The 19,839-nt window shown below is 42.5% G+C and overlaps 1 protein-coding gene across 10 annotated transcripts in view; it reads left to right on the top strand.

The window, feature by feature from the left end:
• The window catches only part of ZFYVE26 (zinc finger FYVE-type containing 26), a 70,201-nt gene that overhangs the window by 11,054 nt on the left and 39,308 nt on the right, over positions 1 to 19,839 (top strand). For 7 of the 10 annotated variants that reach the window (XM_032774734.2, XM_032774739.2, XM_032774738.2 and 4 more), the window contains exons 8-20: positions 82 to 170; positions 469 to 629; positions 5,867 to 6,073; positions 6,816 to 7,472; positions 8,091 to 8,180; positions 8,986 to 9,054; positions 10,488 to 10,639; positions 11,983 to 12,181; positions 12,740 to 13,003; positions 13,175 to 13,294; positions 15,127 to 15,291; positions 15,954 to 16,181; positions 18,645 to 18,750. In XM_032774734.2, the coding sequence (XP_032630625.1) occupies positions 82 to 170; positions 469 to 629; positions 5,867 to 6,073; positions 6,816 to 7,472; positions 8,091 to 8,180; positions 8,986 to 9,054; positions 10,488 to 10,639; positions 11,983 to 12,181; positions 12,740 to 13,003; positions 13,175 to 13,294; positions 15,127 to 15,291; positions 15,954 to 16,181; positions 18,645 to 18,750 (2,507 nt within the window). The other 3 variants (XM_075065379.1, XM_075065380.1, XM_032774743.2) reach the window with 3 other exon arrangements.

Consider the following 19,839-nt stretch of genomic DNA (forward strand, 5'->3'; position numbering starts at 1 on the left):
TAAGGTAGAGGGGTCTGGTGTAAATGTGATCTCTTCCTTTTATGTTAGCTAATGCTAATTTGCTCTGTCTCTCTCTAACAGAGTCTGTGCAATGATTCAGTATTGAAAGAGTTCTGTGATGGGCTATGGGCTCAAGTGGAGGTTCTTGAATGGTGCATACAGCAAAACAGGTAAAACAGCCAGAAGCACTCTTTTTACTAACCATGTATTTTGACAAAGGCTCCCCATGTAGCCAGAATTGCATATGTAGAGGTTTAATATGCAAATGCCAAGTATACAGTATCTATGCCATGTCTCCGTTAGTGGCCATAAGCTATAGAAACTAGATGTTTGTCTACGTTTTTATTTAATATTTTTAAATTCTCAAGTTGAGTCCAGTGTTAAAACTGGAAGATCTTTGGTGTAGACAAGGTTCAGGTGGTAGACCTTTTTTTTCACCATTTTGATTAGTCTTGCTTTTTCTTGCAGTATTACTATCCCAAAGAAGATTCTTTTGCAACACTTGTACAGTCTGGATTGCCACTCTGCACTCTACTCTCTTCATCACCTCACCAACCTTCTGGCCCTGAATGAAGAGGATGTCATTGAGCTTCTTCAGAAGGTTCCAGCCAGAGACCAGGAGACACAGGGTAAATGAGTAGGAATGTGACTGCAGAAGGATACCTTTTAAGAGTCCACTCAGCATATATCTTTAAAATCTTCACAATGCTGATAGTACTCCTATCTGGAAGGATCAGTGCATATAACTTGCACTTCGCAGGTAATAAACGTGTAATTTAGCAGAACTTAAACCCAACTCCATAGGGTCTAGGAAAATGATTTTCAACAATTTCCATTTTAAAGGAGAACTGTCTTCTATGAGAAGGTTATGAAACCCAGTTCCAAGGACTCTCTGAAGATGGTAATTTAACTTTGCACATACATGATAGCATCTTCCATCAGAGTACTTCAAAAATATTTAAGACTTTTTCTGAGTATAATTTAATAAAAGTGTCAAGGCTGATTCCCCACTCTGGTACTTTGAGTGCTGAAGGTTGGGGCATGCAAGGATTCTAAAAATTAATACTGGCTGGTATTAAACTCCCAAGGTCACAGCTTCTCTTTGACCTTGGATAGGTAGATGCTGCCACCACTCAAGTGCAACTCCCCTCCTCTTTTGAGAAACCAGGAAGGAGCACTTGGGAATTCCTTCCTCTGGGGTACCGTCAAGCCCTTTCACACACACCCCCAAGCCCCTCCCCCACTTCCCCGGGGAAGAGCTGAGTAAGAAAACAAAGGAAATCAGCTGAAGGAGTGCTTATTTTAAATAAAATAAAATAAAAAATCTAGGCTTTGAAATTCCTCAGATTACTATGTAATGTATGTTAAAGGAATTTTCAAGAGTTTTTCAGAAGTGCCTGTTGTGCTTGTATCTCTAGTAAGTGAAGCTAGTGTCTAGGTCAGTGGTTGCTTCCTGGCAGGGGATCTACTTGATGCACAGTAGCTTTGACTTCACAGAAAGCACTGAGAACTGGAAAGCTGCGGACTCTTGTGAGGTGTCTTGGTCTTTGTTTTCCCCCTGGTTGTGGGAGCTGTGTGTGTCTGTGTATGGAATGTGTCATTTCAAGTTGAGTTGTTCAAATAAACCAACAATTTTCAGTGATAGAACTTGCAGTAATGCTGAATCTGATTTCTTTTGCTTTCTAAAAGGAAGCCAGTTCTTCATCTCCTACCACAAATTGTCAAGCTGGTGGCTTCCTATTTTTTAATATTAAATTCTTAAGTGTGTGTGTGTGTGCGCTGATGACAGGGAGTTGGGGATCAAATAGTACCCCAATGAACAGAGGTTTAGCTCTATCTCAACTTCCAGCTCCCTATGCCTGTTCAAATGAATGTTTGTGAGACAGAGGAGAGGTAAAGGGTGGTCATGGGATAGGCCTAGGATGAAACCCAACCTGGAGTATTCTACCCCCTCCCCCCTTTTTTTCTTTTCTTTTCTTTCAGTTATGTTGTAATTATGTCTCACAGTCAGCAAGATCTTTTCTTTCTTTCAAGGCCTGTTGTTGAGACTTATTTTGATGCTGTACCATTACATTAATTTAGTACATTACTCCTTTCTGCAGATAGATGTTTATTAAAATCTCGGTTATAATACTGGACTCTACCTTAAAATGCCTGCTGATGAAATACTATCAGAGACCTCTCTGGGGCAGGAAGACTCAGGCCACGTAGATCTGCCTGAGTCATGCAGCTGCACAGAAGGATAATTCTAGCCCTGGTTTCACTTCTCTAAGATCACTTGAATTTACAGAACTAGTTTATGAAAATTAAACCTTCCCTTTTCTTCCAGCTCAGTGGTGAATTAAGAGACTTGCATTTAAAAGGGGTGCTGTGACTGTGAATTCTTTTACAGTTCAGCTTCCTGACAGAGTAACTTTAGATAGCGTATCCTGAAATTGAAAGAGTGAAGGGAGGGGAAGCTTAAAAAAATGGAGTTTTCTACTCTAATGACGATTAAAAGCATAATTTGGGTAGGCCCAAAAATAGCAGCACATACCATGAAAAGGCTTCCACCCACTTCCCTTCCTCCCTGTGCATGCACCTGTCTGCTACTGCCTCAGTTTAATTTTTGCTGCTGCTGTTACTTGTTAACACCCTCCTGCAAGGCCTGGAGAAGAACGTGCTTCTGAGCTTCCCTCTCAGATCAGTGTATCAGAGTGATCTCTCTTTTAGTGCATGATACAGTGTAATTGACCATAAACAAAACAATGAAACTGACCAGACACAAAGTGCTGTCAAATGCACAGACTGGAGTATGGGTTATGACACCTGGCTAAAACACCAGCAGCCACCTTTCCTAAACTGTCATTCCTGTAGTTGTTACCACCTGCCGAACTACAGTGATGAGAAGCTTCAGGGAAAAAGACTAGTCTAAATATAGCCCTATTAGCAGCTGTTGCTCTTCTGCTCCCAGTGTGGAAAGGACCCAAATAAAGTGTTTCAGTTATAATGGTGTTCAGAGACAGTGAGATAATTTGTTTGAATAGTCTGGATGAAGACTTTTTCTAGAAAGCCATGAGTCAAACTCTGCTCTAGTCTGTGTGGTTGTGTCTGCCCTTTTCTGAAAATCTCTCACCATTATTTTAGCAAGAGAGGATGTATCCCTATAGACTTGAGACTGGCGTTTTTATCACTGCAATGACTAATTGTACTGAGGAGGTGAACGGTATGTCAACATTGCAGTTAGGCCAGCAATGGGTGTTTGTGTCTGCTGACTCAGGCTTATGGGGCTTGGGCTAAGGGGGGGTTGTCTAATTGCGGTGTAGACGCTCAGGCTGGAGACCAGGTTCTAGGACTCTTCCCCCATTGTGGGGTCCTAGAGCCTGGGCTCCAGCCCAAGCTCAAACATCTACACCACAATTAGACAGTCCTATAGCCAGGACCCGTGAGCCCAAGTCAGTAGACACAGGCCAACAGTGGGTATTTAGTTGCAGTGTAGACATACCCTTACAGGATGGGATGGTAAAAACACCCGAGTACTGTCTACACTCCACCCTCCACCATTGCTACCACTAGTAGGGCTGCAATGATGGATCTTGGGCTGTGCTTACACTGGCAGATTTATTTTGTGTAAAACTCCTTAGTTTTATGGCATGATTCTCAGAAAAAATCTATGCTTCTTGTTTGCTTGGAAACAATGCTTGAGCACTCTGATTTAACATAGTTCAAACACTTTTCTAGCTAATGCAGTTCAGCTCCCCGTGTTTGGACAGGACCATAGACATTATGTGACTCCAGTATATTGGTTTGAATAGTTCAGGAATACCCATGCTGCACTACCAGCAGGCAGATGAGCTGGCCCAGCCAGTCCTTCTATAAAAACAAAACAAAACACTACTCTGTTGTACAGTAGAGGTCCCAAACACTGCAGTAACATTGTTTTAAATGGTAGTGTTTTGGCACCACTACTGTACAATAATGCAGTATCTATTAGAAACCAATACATTTATCTATATAGGGAACATAAGTTGTACTGAAAGCAGAAATGCCAAACTGCCTGTGCGTTTGGTTCCCTGATGAGCTAGTGGTGACTTGTACACAGCATTCAGCTCTGCTGTTTTAATGTGATAAGAAGAGACCACATTTTAGTATGTGATACCTTTCCTGCCCCTGAAACAAGCTGGAAAGGGTGGAGAGAATTGGTGGGGGAGACCTTTCAAGCTGCTGGTATTTACCATAAAGAGGGCAGGGGACTGGACTCGATGACCTCTCGAGGTCCCTTCTAGTCCTAGAATCTATGGGAAAAAAACCCCCAAAGGGTATAATTTCCCTTATTTTCTTCAAATCCTTTACTGGTCACCTTTTAATCATGCTTAATAGTCATGCTTAAGTGTTGTTCAAGTGGGGTAGCGCCCAAATTAGGCTTTAAAAATTTGATCAGCCAATTTGGTTGGAGTCAAACTATAATACAGCTAGGTTAATACAAATCTTTAGGACAGTTCATAAACTAGTTTGGCCACAAAGTCTGCACAAGGAAAATCTACCCACGTTGCAGGACATGTTATAACATGTTAGCATTCAACCTGGTTAAAGTAAGGTTTGGCCTTGCATTGTAAATGGATCAACACAACTCCGTCCTATCTACACTACAAGGCCAAACCATATATAGAACGTGTTTAATGCTTCTGTGTTGTAGCCACATCCAGCCACACAGACCTTTAGGCAATGTTTATACTAGGATAGATTTGCTTAAATTTCCCACTGTTGCCAAGTATAGATCTTGTTCTCTGTTCTTTGTTCCATATGTTGTTAAATCATCACATCGTGGAGGAAGGCTGGGTGGAGGTCAGCTGTGGAAGGCCACCTATATAAGAAGTGACTGGAAAAGAGTGATTGTGGAGTACACAGGGTCAAGGATAATGATCAGGTATAGGAAAGGGTGAGAAGAAAGGGCAGAGCTACTCATGGAGAAGGAAACTAAGAGAGCATCAAGATGACCTGAATTATCAGAATTTAAGGAAGTGGCAGAAGATGAAATGGGAACCAAGCTGTGCCAGGGGCTTGAAGAGGTGTGTGTGTGTGTGTGAGAGAGAGAGAGAGAGAGAGAGAGAGAGAGTGGGGGGCGGGGGGGAATAAATCAATATAGAGTTTCAAAGAAAGCAGACAATGTAGCTGACATAGTAAACAAGGAAGATGATTTTGATAGCCGTATGTTGGAGGATATTGAGGGTTGTGATGCGGAACCTAGAGAAAACTGAGAGGAAGAGATTGCAGTAATTGAAGCAAGAGATAAAAAACCAAAGGTTTAGAAACAGAATTGGAGAGGAAGAGGCAGATTTGAGATGTAGAGAATTTAGCAATAGCCAGGGTGGAATAAAGCTTAAAGCAGATAGAGGCGTCTTAAAACACAAAGATTGGGAACCTGCATGACCAGAATTATGGTGGAATTGGCTGTGGAATTGTCTAGTAAATAACTCTGATTTGAAGTATTTAATTCCCTGGAAGCATATCTACAACTTGAAATGTAAGAATTAAAGGGCACCTCTCAATTTGAAAATCTTACTTCTGACAGAACACTTTGACCCTACTATATCACGAGTACCCCGTAAGGAGGCTATACCCAAGACAAGTTAATAGGGATGTGGGGCAAAATTACTTTTTCCTTTTTAAATTGTATTTACTTTTGTGTAGTTTTCGCTGTCTTCCGCAGTACAGTTTTTTTAGTTTCCCTCCAGCTGAACATTTGCTGTCTTTATAAATGTCCGTACAGGGAGATCAGAAAAATCCCTACTTTCCTTTTCTAAAAAGAATTAGTGATGATGGGGAACTTGAAGACAATGTCCCTCAAAATATGTGAGAACTTACCCTCCCATGTTTCACTTTGCAGTGGTGCCGGTTTCCAGCCTCCTGAGTCAGCAACGCAACCTGGTGCTCTTCCGGGCATTTTGTGCCATGAAATATGCAATCTATGCACTGTGTGTGAATTCACACTGTCATTCGAAGTGCAAGGACTGCATGCACAGCCTTCTCAGTGACCTCCCTGAGGACTCGACCCCTCTTAAAGAACCACCAGGAGATCGGCCTCCTTACCTAGGTTTAGTAGCTTGTACATATCTGGTTCCTAGATTCTGTGGATTGTAATTTATTTTAATATTACACTGTGAACATCTATAATTCCTTTATCCAAAGAGCTCAAAACACTTACAAACAAATAAACCTCAAAGCGTCTATGTGAGGTAGATAAGTGTTATTTTCTACATCTATTACTATTATTAGGTGTAAGTTACCCACCTTTGTAAAGCACTCTAAAATCCTTAGATTAAAAACAGTCTATAAGGGGAAAATGTTAGTATTAATGGGATATTTTAGCTGAGATTTTGTAAAAGAGCTTGATATTTCTATAGCTAACATTGTGGTTATCTAGTCTCTCTTAGTGGCCACAAGCTATATAAATGTGCTAAAATGGAAGAAATCTGAGTTTGGGGCTCAGGGCACAAGATGGTCACTGCTGGGGTCAGGGAGGAGTAATGCCCTGCTCTCTCATTGCACATTTAGATTCTTTATCAGGAGAGGAATGTTCAGCGCTGAACCATTAGCATTGGTCATAGCTGGAGGCAGGATGTTGAGCTAGATGGACTAGTACTCTGAACTGATGTGGCAAAGATTCTTATAAAAGTCCATTGCCATTTTGTTCTTTAATGGCTCTCTTGGTTCCCATTCTTGTAACTTTGAGCACCATTGTGGAATCAGAAAGTGGGTAGGGGAGGAGGAAACAATTCCTGGAAAATGTTTTAAGTGTGTTTTTTATTATTATTTTTTTTTTATAACACATACAGATTGTCCAGCTATTTTTCGTCAGTATCTTGCCAAGTGCCAGCAGTTCTTACGGAGTCTCCCTGCTCCTCTGCACCTGGAGCTTCTGGAGAACATCTTCTCCCTGCTTTTTGTCTCCTATAGTGACCTCTACACAGAGACTCCCCTGCCCGAGGACTATGCAGAAGAGGACAATATTGTGAAAAAGAGCTGTGGTGCTGGGAACTTGGATGGTAGTGCCAGCCGAGAGTCTTCCACCTCAGAAAGTCCACAGCACCCAACAGAGCCTGAAAGAAAGACAGAGAGATGTCCTCAGGCCCCCCGGACAGTCTACCATGGTATCCAAACTCTGCTTGGTTCAGAATTGAGTGATGAGACCTGTGAATCCTCCAGGATGAGCTATCTAGATCTGAAACATTTTGCCAGTGGTGTCAGTGGATTTTTAGTGGATGATCTGGTAGTGGATGCCTTCCTCAAGATGCTCCTCAACCACCTGGAAGAAATTCAGCGTTCTCTCCCGTGGGATTCGAGTAACGTGCCCCATGAGGAGCTGGAGTTGGTAGAGTGCTTGAATTTCTCTGTAAATAGAGATGTCTTTGGGAGCAGAGTGCTGCAGTTCTCCAAATACCTCTCTGAAGCTCAGTGGAGATACAAAGTAGTGATGAGTAACAGAAATACAGGTAAGATCCACTGGGATCTCAGTAGCGCCAGCTTGGTGATCCTTGAATTGAAAGATCTATAGCACCTGTGGGAGAGGAGCTCATTAATCTGGTGGGCTAGTATACTGGTCTTTAGTGTAACTAGCAAGTGACTATTTTCTCCATTTCTTTTGTCTGCTTCACAAAGTCGCTGCATAATATGGATGGCTGGAAGCTTCTGCTCTAGAGAGGCTCAGGGCTTGGAAAACAGTAGGTAGTTTTGGTGTGGTGCTAATGTCTTCTGGAGCCTGTGTGGGCTCAGACTTAGCAGAACATTTATGGAGCTGAAGTGTTGTGACCTTTTCTTCAACAAACTTTACTCTTGAGGGTGCATTAAATATTACTTTGAGCAGAGCACAGGGGCAGTAGCATATTGATAGGAATCACAGAACCTTCCTTGGCATCTGTGGACAGATGAGTTTGAACTTCTCACTAGGGCATTGCCCTGGACCACACTGGCATGTCCATCCTTATTTATACTAAGCACCTAGTTTCTTGCTATGTGTCTGGCCTTTTTGTCATGACCAGTTGCCAGTCACTGCATTTGTATGTGTGTGATAATGACTCCTAAAGAAATCACTAGGACTGCTACTCTTTCAGAACATCAGCTTGCAGCCTCCAAGAGACACTTCTCCTTAACCAGATGCTCCAGCTTGAGGAAGCGCCATCAAACTCAAAGATGGAGGATGGGTGAGTTAAGAAATTGCTGTGGAGGCTGCATTGCAAGTGCATGTCATGTGACCTGGATAGGAAACTAATTGGTGGTGTCGAGATGGGTGTCTCACAGGACTGGAAATTGGCCTAATTCTCTTATCTCCTCTAACCCTTTACTCGGTGTCCTAGATAGATACGATTGGTGTTCTGTTTGAAGTGTGGCTGGTCCCAGTCCGGTACCCATTGGTTAGATGTCGTCATCCAAAAATCCACCTCACAATTAAAAGGCAACACACTTTAAACTGATACATGGAAATAATTCTTTCTATTCGTATGATTGCTCTGGAGAAGTTGCAAGATATTGTGTTTTGAAAAAAAAAAAGCCTCCCTCTCTCCCCTCCCCCCCCCCCAATCTATTTATGATCATGAATGAACATAGCATCTGCAGTGATAGAAACTGGGATAAAAATTTCAGTAGCCTTTGAGTCTCCTGCCTCAAGTCCTTCCCCGCAAGGTGATCAGTTTAGAAAATCTGACATCCTTTTTGGCTCTCAGACAATATTGTAGAATTAGGACTATTCTTGGGATGGGAGTGGTTAAGTTTTCCTTTGAAGCATCTGACATTCTCCGCTATCAGGAAACCAGACTGGATGGCCCACTCTTCTGTTCCAGAGTGAGTGTCTTCTTTAAATGATGGCTCACGTCAAGACCACATCAGTGGTATCTTGCATTTGTCTAATAATCTGTTATCCCCACTGAACTCTTTTGCCAGAAGAGGCTCTTTGATTGCCCTGTCTGGGTCCGATATATTTCTCATGCTGTTTTTTATTTTCCACTTCAGATTGTAAAAAGAGAACTTCAAGTCAATCACTGGAGAGTACAAGCAGTGAATTGAGCACCAGCACATCAGGTACTAAATCTCATTGAAAGGATTTCTTTGTTTTGTCGTTACACAATGACATAATGCAGTACTGAAATTAACTGATTGGTTTGTGCACGTCACTGCTCCGTGCAGGATGGAGTCATTAGACTTTCAGACTTTCTCCTCCTAACAGAAATTCTAGGTTGAAAGCCATGGACCTGTTCTTTTTGGAACAGGAAGATCAGCATTCTCTTGCTGCTTCTGTGATTTTGCAAATGGCTGTGTAATGCAGCTTAGTGACAATTATGAACCTTTAGGAGGCCACAGACTTGTTAGAATATAAAATATTTAAATTAATAAAAAGGCTTAAAGGACTGCAACTGCCCTCTTCCAAACACTGGGGTACCAGGGCCCTGAATTGTCCTTTCCCTCTTATTATTACAATATAAATATATATCATGTATGTTTAGCAGCTAATGCGTTAATACAAAATGTGTGTGTGCTTGGATGTAGTTACGGTTGTGGTAAGAGCTAGAACTGTGACTTTCTCTGTTGTGCCTTTAAAAGGTCACTGATAGTCACACTAATTCAGAGCCTGAGCTGACCCCAAATACCTTTCTAAGGCATCTGATACTGTGGTATCTAAGTGCCATGCTGACTTCATTGATGGCCATGTGGGTTTGTCACATCTCAATCCCATGGGTGTTTTGCTTGACTCATGTCTGTTGGGAATTGTTCTGGGGTGCTTTGTCTGAATTATGCTGTATAAAAACTTTTTTTTTTCCATGGAATGCAGAGTCTATTGGACCTGAAGTTGCCTTTCAGCTTCTTTGTCCTATCTGCAGTCACAGTTGCTACTTGACAGATTGCCTGTCACCTCAGGCTATGATCTTGGCTGATCTCACAAGCTAAATAGGAATAGACCAGGTCAGCACTTGATTAGAAGACCATCAATGAACACCTAGAGTTCTATATCGTCGTTGTCTGATTCAGTATCTGAGACTCATCCCTCTGTTACTACCGGGCCAGTGCCCCTGCTGATGCTTGGGGAGGGTCGGCTTCTGTGGGGTGCAGTCCTTCACATGAATTATAAAAATGAGGTCCAGATCAGTAATAGTTTATTGAAGATCCCATTAAAAGTATAAAAGTAGGATTGTTAACTGAAAATGTTCTTCATTTTCTGGCCTAAATAATTGTTTAATAGGCACTGCAGCATCACACAGGGTCTGCCACAGAGGCAGGTGATGGGTGAACCCATCTCTGTAAAGTGCTTTGGATTCTTTGCAGTGGGAGGCATTATATGTAATCATGACCGGCTGGATGTTGGTCACTTAAAGCAGACAATACAACCCTTTACAACTGTTTTGTAAAGCCCGCTTCAAATTCCTCACCTCCATATTAAAGCCGAGAAGCATTGGTGCCTGATGAAAAATTTGTTTCCATTATAACTCAGCATGTTGTTTCCCTTTTTGCTCTTGTAGAGGGAAGTACCAGTACTGTGTCTGGCTGGAGTGACCTGGAATGTAGGCTGAAGCCTCAGCAGCAGAACCTCCTCATCCCCATGATGCTTTCCCCACCTGAGTCACTCCTAGTCTCCTGTATCTTGAGGGGGAACTTTATAGAAGCCCATCAGGTACGTGTGTGTGTGTTCACTGCTACATAAAACTTGGAAACTGGTTCTGTATGGAAGCCTGCGCTGGTGATAGCCGAGGTTATTTTGAATTTCTACTGTGTCAGCCAGCTGGGTTTTGAAGGACACAGACATGAGGGAGAATGCTTTCCAAATTGAGGTGTCAGAGGGAATCCAGCAGCAGGAGGGAAACAAGCATCTAAGCCACTACCTTTTCAAAGTTTGCAAAGATTTTACCAGGCCTGGGTCTAACTTAGTGTTCCAGCTGGGTGAGGAAGAAGGTGAGGAGCTCATGTGTGAAACACCAGTCTTGAATGAGAGGCAGTATTTGAGCTTTTTTTTTTTTTTTTGGTCACTGATCCCAAAAACACGACTCCACCACGTTCATGCCCAGTTGTAGTATGTAAAGACACACTGTAGTCCCCTAGCTGTTGGTTTGGACTGGTGTGTATGGCACACTTTGCTTTATGGGCAGGTGAAGGAGGTGTGTTTTGTGGCCAAGCTGTCAGAACAGGAGGCCCAAGGTCTGTGTGCAGAAGTGTCTGCCATTGACTCCTAGCCCCCTCATTTACATGTGCAAACAACCAACTTGTGCATGCAATTGTGCCTCTATATTGCCATACTCAGTTACAATTGCATGTGCATTTTTGTATGTAGCTTTCAGCTGCCTTTCTGAAAAACTGGCGTGAAGTATTTTGGCAGTTGAATCCCCAAGAAAGTGCAGTGGTCTGGCTAAGATTGAGAGGGACATTGTCAAATGCTTTTGCATAGTTACCCATGCGTCAGCAGTAGGTAAAAGTCAAGCCCTTAAAACAATTCCAGTTAGCAAACATGGTATTTTTATTTTCCTCTCCTGAGGCTAACAGATCTGTTTTCTTTGCTACGTTGTGTTTTGTACAACACTGACGTTAACAGGACTTGGAACAGGGTTTAACTGATGGTCCCTGTGATGGTCGTGTGGGTTGCTAATGTAATTTTAGAATATTCTAGAGGGTAGTCCCTGGTTGATAAGAACTAATTTACACTACGGGACTAGCTACTTCATCTTTTTAATGTACAATTATTGGAGTCTTGTAACATCTTTATGAATTAGTTGTTAAAGTGAATCCAAATCCAATGTAATGGCACCTGCAAGCAGAGCTATGTAGCTGTAATTGCAAAAGTGCTTCCATTATAAATCTCTGTTTTCAGGCATCTATAACTTCCTGGATAAAATTACCTCGTGGGCTGAAATTACTCGTGTTTTCAGTTGAGGCTTTTTTTAAAGTTTTAGTAAAATGCTATGGTGGCCTTTCAAACAGTATTTTGATGATGGTATTACTTGCATTCATTATTACCTGTGACAGGTGGCTTTGATGTTTAATCTGGAGTCTTCGGCTTCCTATGGTGAGCTGGTTTTCATGGAACGCTATCAAGAGGTGGTGCGGGAGCTCGCAAAAGTGGAGCACAAAATTGCATATCAGTCAGCTGATGGTATTGGGGGCATCAGGAGATCTGGCAGTGGCCGCTCAACACTTCAGGCTATTGGGAGTGCAGCAGCGGCAGGTAAGGATTGAATGATTGAATCCTACAAATTAGAGATGAGGAATCTGGCTAAGAGTGGAAAACAAATAAGGAAGAACAAGAGCTCAGATGATACAGCGGTGACTGTAATGATTGCTGGGAGGAATAAACTAGCCTTTTTATATTAATGGCCTAGAAAATGAGAATAACAGGGAGCTGGCAATCTATGGGTAACAGTTATTTAGGCTTTTAAAAACTGGAGATGACTGAGGAACTTCAGAATAACCTTACAGAGTTGCAAATCTGGGCAACATGATAGACGATAGTCAATGTTGACGAGTACAAGGTGGTGCATGTTGTCAGAACAAAGTAAACTATTCAGACTGCCATGTTGCTGGGTTCTAAATTAGCTGTAACCACTCAGGGAAATTAACCAGGCATCTTTGTGAATAGCTCAGTGTGAACCTCTGTTCCATGTACAGCAGTGCTCCAAAGAGCTGACCAGATGCTGAACTGCATTAGTAAAGGACCAAAGAATTATCCGTTATGGGACATAGAATATTTGTTCAGTTTAACTGCATGTTTTGCTGGATTGTTTAGGTATGGTATTTTATTCCATCTCGGATGTTACTGATAAGTTGCTTGCCACCTCTGGAAGCCTTGTCCCTACTCTCCAAGAAGACTTTTGGACTAGCAGCATCCAGCTGGAGCACACAGATCCTATGAGTGAAGTTGTGGCAGACCTCAGCCCTTCAGCAATGGCAGCATTTGACTTAGCTTGTACTCAGTGCCACCTGTGGAAAACCTGCAAACAGCTGTTGGAAACAGCAGAGAGACGATTACATAATAGCCTTGAAACAAGGGGTAGGTTTCCCCTTTCTCTGTTCAGCTGTGTGGGATTTGGAAAAAATGCCTGTATGCTTTCTCTAGTTTTAAAATAACTACTTCATAGTAACAAGGAGTTTTAATGAACTCTGTCATATGTCTTCCACCCTCAACCCCTACTTTCTCTCCCTTATCCAATGTTGCTTGTAGGCCGCAGACTTGACTTCATTCCACTGCACTGTGATGGCATAAGGGGCTTCCCAGCAGTTCTTCAACAAATAAATAAAATTCTCAACTACCCTTGCATGTCACAAGGACAATCCAAGTCAGGTAAGTGTTTTCCCTTCTGCATGTTTTGAGGTTTTGGTTTTTGTTGTATTGGTTGCTCGTTTTCCAGGGCTAGGGAGTACATGTGCAGAGTTCGTTGCTTCTGAAATTTCTTTGTTGTATGCTGCATTGGTATCTGTTCCTTTTGTATTATGGAAGAGTATTTGTTTAATGTATCCGCAACTTTTCTGGGTGTACTGAGAATCCATAGACTGGATTTGGCCTTTACCACAATGGATAAGTAAATATAGCTAAGTAGATGTTCATTAAACAGAGTCTTCCAAAGATTTCCATAAAGCACCATGGAAAAATATAGCTTGAGATGTGGAAGCCATCGGGAACTGCTTTTAAAAGATCTTAATATAAATGATTAAATTTGATGGGTTTGGTTTTTAAAACTTGGAATGACAAAATTTGTCAACTCTTTTCATCTTTTTCTCTGTGGCATAGGCATGCGCTAAAACTTTCAGAAGCGCATACATGCTTCTCTCAGCAAATTAGGTTGACTGCTGCATGAGTAGTTTTGGGTACACATATACATCTGTCTTTGAAAATCTAGTCCAGCATACAAGATGTGAAAAACTGACTTGAGCTGGGCATGTGGCTAGGGAAGAGAGGGCTGGAAGCAGCAGGCCTCTTGCCCAGAGAGGGAACCAGAGAGCGGCAGCTTCTCAGTAGGGAAGACAGAGCTGAAGACTAGAACTGCTTCTTTCATTGGAGGGTAATGGGAGCCAGAGAGCAAAAGGGTTGGAGTTTCATTGGAGGGGATGGGGAGCCAGGAAGCAAGGGGGCTTGAGTTTCTGCTCTGTTTCCTAAGGGTATGTCGACACTGCTGAGTAAGCCCAGGGTCTGAACTCAGGCTTAAGCCTCTAACCTCCTTTCTATCTGCACACAAATCACGCTAATCCAGGGCTTGGATCAGGAACCCCACAAGGGTGGAGGGTTCGAGCCTGAGTCAAGCCAAGAAGTCTGCCAAAAGTATTCCACAATCTAATGGTCCAACTTTCTTTGTCCTCTGGACTGTCAAGTTTGGTGTACAGTCAAGTTTTTTCCACACTGCACCATGAACAAAAGGCTAGAGTGGCCACATTTTGGAGGGTGCTAGGAAATTTGAGATGGGTGCTTGGACTCCAGCCCACATAATGCATGTGCTGGAGCCCCAGGCTGGGACAACAATTCCTAACCTGGGGTTACAAATGAATGTAGATGCTCAAGCCCTATGTTAACAAACCCAGGATCTGTTCACTCCCATTCTACTAGCCCAGGGCTTACATTGCAGTGTAGCCATACCCTAAAAGGGCAGATGGGAGCAGAGTGAATAGTCTGGGGGTGGTCATTTGGGAGGCACAGAGATATAAAACATGAAAAAGAAGTTTAAGAGCACAGTGCAGAGAAATAATGATTTGGGTGCAGGGAGGGAGGAGAGAAGAAATACAGGCAACAGACATGAAAAGAATACCTTGGGGAGTGGGAGAGAAGAATGCGCTCTAACAGAAGAGGAATTAAGCCAAGGATGGACAGTTGACTGGCAATACAATTAAATACAATACAAAATTGTTATCCCTTTAAACTACAGTGCCTCTGGCTTTGGGAGGGCATGATAGCACAGATATCTTTATCTTGGCTTTTTACACTTCCTTCTCTGGCCTCTGAATTACCTCTAGGAAAATTTAGCTCTGCTAGCAACATAACCTCTCTGGCTTACCCAAGTGCACTGATTTTGAATTGGTTAACTGGAAGTGCAAAGCTGCTTCTCTTTCTGTGTGTCTTCTAGTTCCACAAGACTTAGTGGCCAGCATTAACTATCATTATTGTTGATCTTTGTTTCCCAACAGAGGTCTCAGATGAAAAAATAAGTAGTCAGTTTCGATGTAATATTGTGGACCTTCTGCAGATGTGCTACCCCACTCTGACTGAGGACTGTATTGCTAATCAGATTGTTTTATCACAGTACCTAGATCAAGTCCTGCAAACACTGACAAACATTGAAGATTCTCCAGGTGAGTTTCATGGGTTCTCTTAGCATTAAAGACTCTTGCATACAGCCTAGTAGTTTAGTTCCTCAATTCAGACAAGATAAAAATAAGTTGGTTTTTTTTTAAAAACCTTGTATTAGTAGCAATGCTGTTGTGAACCTTTTTAAATGTAAATGCAAACACACTTTTGGGGATTTAAAATCCCCTCTGCCCCCAAGCATTTGCAATACAAACCTTGCAACAGTGTGCTGTTGCACCAAAATTAGAAGCTCACCAGTAGCAAAAGTTAAACTGATTAGGCTGTGTTTGTTCAAGCAGAGAGAAAAGCAAAATGTAAATGATGAAAAGTAAATTCATTTTTTTTTAAATGTTTGGTTTTAATAAGCTGAGATGGAAATAAAAAAAGATTTTGTTTTAAAAACAGATATGACTTTTAAACTGACAGGGTCTGTTTACAGGAAAACAAAACATTTGGGTGTTAAATGATAACTAAACAAATAGTAGTTCTGCTTCTCCTATTTTTTTTTTTTTTTCCTTTTTTTGATTGTTGCTGCCGAGTAAGGTGAAAGTAAACAAGAGTCTCCATCGGTAAAACTTTGGTAGCCTAAGAACCCTGCTGTTGTCAGTGGTGTATTATTTTTTTAAGGATTTTAGTTGTAATCAAATTTTGATTTATTTTTTACTAGACTCCAAAGGGAGCCTGATCAGCAACTTGGTAGAACAGGCATCTCTGAAGCCTACAGAGTTGGAGGCGCATCCAATTCGTAATCAAATCCAACTTTTGCTGAAAACCTTGGACCAACACATTCAGACCATGCCAGTGAGCAGCATGAGGACAGACTGTGTGAAGAGCTTCTTCGATTATATTAACACACTTGCTTCTATTGTGCTACGGAGCCTCAATACAGAGCTAGGTGACGTGTCTATTGAGAAGTGTAGCGAAGCAAAGACTCACTGGTGCGGCACCTCCTGCTGGTCGTCTAGGGAATTAGCTCTCCAACATACTGAGCACCTCCTACTGCCTGGTATCTCACCTGCTGCTGGACCCCATGTCCCTCCTGGACCCTGGTGCTCTTTACCTCGGGGGCTCTGCCCTAGCAGTATCCCCACACTTTGGGTCCTCCCTCCCAGGGGAACCCCCAACCCTCTATCCCCACCTTGCCTCAGTGGCTACTGCCAGTCATCAGCTAGCCCCCCACTTGCTGGGGCAGACTGCAGTCTGTAAACCATTCATCACTGCCGAGGGGGTTTAGAGCAGCTGCCTCTGCCTAACCCCAGGCTACACCTCTGCAGCCCCAGTACCTCTGTAGGTCTTGCACAAGGCCTGCAGCCTGGGGAGTTACCAGGCTAGAACTCCCTAGCTCCTCTTGCCTTTCCCCAGCACTACTCTACTCTGGTACCGTTCTCTTCCAGACAGCCAGGTCCTTCCCGGTACAGCTAGAGAGAGACTGACTTAGCTCTTGGCTCACAGCCCTTTTATAGGGTCAGCTGTGGCTGCTTCCCCAATCAGCCTAGCCTTTCCTTTCCAGAGTAGGGTTACTGCCCCGCTACAGAAGGCTGTCACAAGAAGGTGATGTTATCTAACTTTAATGGTATGATTCCATTCTGGAAAATAACTATATGAGAGTCTTTCCATTTTCTTTGATGGGTAGCGAGGGCATTGAAGATAATCGGGCTGTGTAGATGTAACTGGGCAGAACGTTCTCATAGAACACTTAGTGGTGATACCACATGAGCCAGAAGAGCCCTAGCTTGAGTATATTGTGCTGGCAGTTAGGAGGGAGAAAAACCTGTCAGTTTACTTGTAAACCAAGCCAGTTTAATCTGGAGTCATTGGGCTACTCTAATGTGAAACTCCACAAATCTGGTTTAAGAGTTGCTTCCCAATAAACTGCCTTCTAAAGTTACATCCCTCAGTGAGGTAGACGAAAAAGGAAGATGACAACCTTTTTCAGACTTTCACTTTAACAGGACCTGTCACTGTCATAGTTGTCAACTTTCATATGGTAAATAAGCACCCCAACTTTCACAATAAGCCAAAAAGCAAGCTAATCCCATTTCAAAACAAGCCAATCCCTAAGAACCCAACAGTCTGAGATTAGATCCCCCTCAGCATGGAGTATGGGACTGTGGTGGGCCCGCTGTGCACCTCAACTCTTGTCCCCCTGCCCTTGCTGGAAGCTGATTTAAAAAAAAAAAGAAGCTACAAGCCAAACAAGCAACAAGCTAGAAACCAAAAACTATCCAACAAGCAACTCACAAGCCAATTAAGCCAAAAACAAGTCTAATTTCTGCATTGTTTTCTCCTCTCCTCCCCCTCCCCAGCGCGGGTTTGGCATGTCTGGTTACTATATGTGTGGAAGGTACTGATGCCCCAATGTAACGCAATCTCTCATGACTTCATGTTTCCATAACTGGAGAAATGTGTGGTGGTAGTCTAGTGGTGCTCTGTGTTTTCTGGCTCCTTTAGGAGGTGGAAGAATAGTTTAGAAGGGGTGTCTCTGGGTCCATCTGCACTACAGAGCCTATACTGGCAGAGCTATGTTGGCATAGCCCCCTAGTGTAGACTCTGCCTACACCAACAGAAGGAGTTTTTATGTCAGTGCAGAAACACCATGTCCCTGAACCACATTGTCTATGTTGCCAGAAGCTCTCTTCCATCAATAAAGCTGTGTCTGCACTGGGGGTTTTGTTGACATAGCTTTGTTTGTTAGGGGTGTGGTTTTTTCACATCCTTGGTCAATGTAACTATGCTGACATAATTAAAAAAAAATTCCCAACAGCATTACTACCCATGCTAGTAGTATTTAAGTTGTGGGACAAGTACAAGTAAGAAGCTTTACACAGCTACCCTCTGCATGTCAGTGAAGTTATCCCAGCCTTTCACTCCATTTGTAAGAGCAGCAGCAATTCTTGCTTCATGGCAAGCAAAACAAAAAATAGGCTGAGAAAATAAAGTAAACCTGTGTCTAGAGAATTCTAATAAACCAGATCACTATAACAGTGCATGTGTTGTGACTCTGACAAGCTCCTGCTGCAATTTTTCCCTGTAGTGTTTTTCATGTTGAAGCAGATTTGCTCTACCGGTTGCAGCCAGGTCTTGCTCAGATGTCAGAAGGCACTATGCAGGTTCTTGCAATGCCTCCTCCACATGGTGCAAAAGATTGTGGGGCACATCAGAGTCAGAGCAATTAGGTCATTGAGTTACCAACTTGCTTTGTTACTGTGGCCCTCATGCCTTGGTGATTTTTGAGCATAGGGGCTTCAGAGGCCTAGTGTACAGATTAGCTGAATAGAACTCAATCTGTGTAATACGTTAATTTAAATTGTTTTTGTTGGTTTGCTTTTTTTTAATTGTGTCTCTCTTACGTTTGTAGATCAAACTGCAGAGGTGAAGGTTGGGAACCCTTTCATACTGTTACAGCAGAGCCCATCTCACTTGCTCTCTTTGCTCGTGTTTGAGAGACAAGTTCCTCCTGACAGGTTGGTGCTTTTCATGAATACTTAACTGATGAATTTAGTGCTCGTGAATTGAGCTGTACTCTGTCTTCTATGACTAGAACAGCTGCAGAGCAGACTTCTGCTAGATCTGAGGAAGGCGTTAGTCCCTGGCTTCTCTAATGAGATGGCCACAGAAGGTCGCAATTAGTGAAACTTATGGTTTTGTGACCTAGACAACGACTGGCCATTGGGAATTGAACTGAGAGATCTAGGGATGTGTGGTTTTTAAATTGAAACTGTCTGACTTCTGAGCACAGTGGTCACACATCTTATACATGTAACAAAAATAAAATTGTTTCCCAAGATCACTTTGAGAACTTCTGGGCATGGATATTACACTGGCAGGCAAGTAGACTGGATTATCTAATGCACGTTTTCCAGCTCTAAATTCTGTATTGGGCTGGTACTGAAAGTGTGCTACTTGATAACTGAAGCAGGTGTTAAATGAGACAGTATTTGATAATACTTGATAAGCTGTTCAGTGTCTTTATATAATTCACTGTATTGAGGACCAAACTGAAGGATCTTTCGTGGTATTGCCCTGAGCCGTGTATATCAGACAAGGGACTTATTGCATGAAATTTTTAGGGTGAAGTTCTTAGCTGCTAGAGCCATGGCCAGTACAGCTGTTGGAGCAGCAGGTGTTTACTGTATATTTTACATTTTAGCCATTTGGAGATATTTGTGCAAAAGGTATTAAACTTAACAAAGTTGTACATTTGTCTGGACTTTACTAAGTCTGTTTTAAAAGACAACCAATCTCAGAGCAGTCCACCAATAATAGCTTATGGTAAATGTTCATTACATTTTCAAGTTCTGTGCCACCCCATCTTCCCAGAATAACTTCCCCAGTTACATAAATGCCCACTGTTTCCTCCAAAAACATCTTATGGACCCAGCTAGTCCATGAAGCATTTAAGCCAGGGGTAGGCAACCTATGGCACGCTTGCTGAAAGTGGCACGTGAGCTGATTTTCAGTGGCACTCACGCTGCCCGGGTCCTGGCCACCGATCTGGGGGCCTCTGCATTTTAATTTAGTTTTAAATGAAGCTGCTTAAACATTTTTAAAAC

The sequence above is a fragment of the Chelonoidis abingdonii genome, chromosome 4, assembly GCF_003597395.2.
Source record: "Chelonoidis abingdonii isolate Lonesome George chromosome 4, CheloAbing_2.0, whole genome shotgun sequence".
Taxonomy (NCBI): Eukaryota; Metazoa; Chordata; order Testudines; family Testudinidae; genus Chelonoidis; species Chelonoidis abingdonii.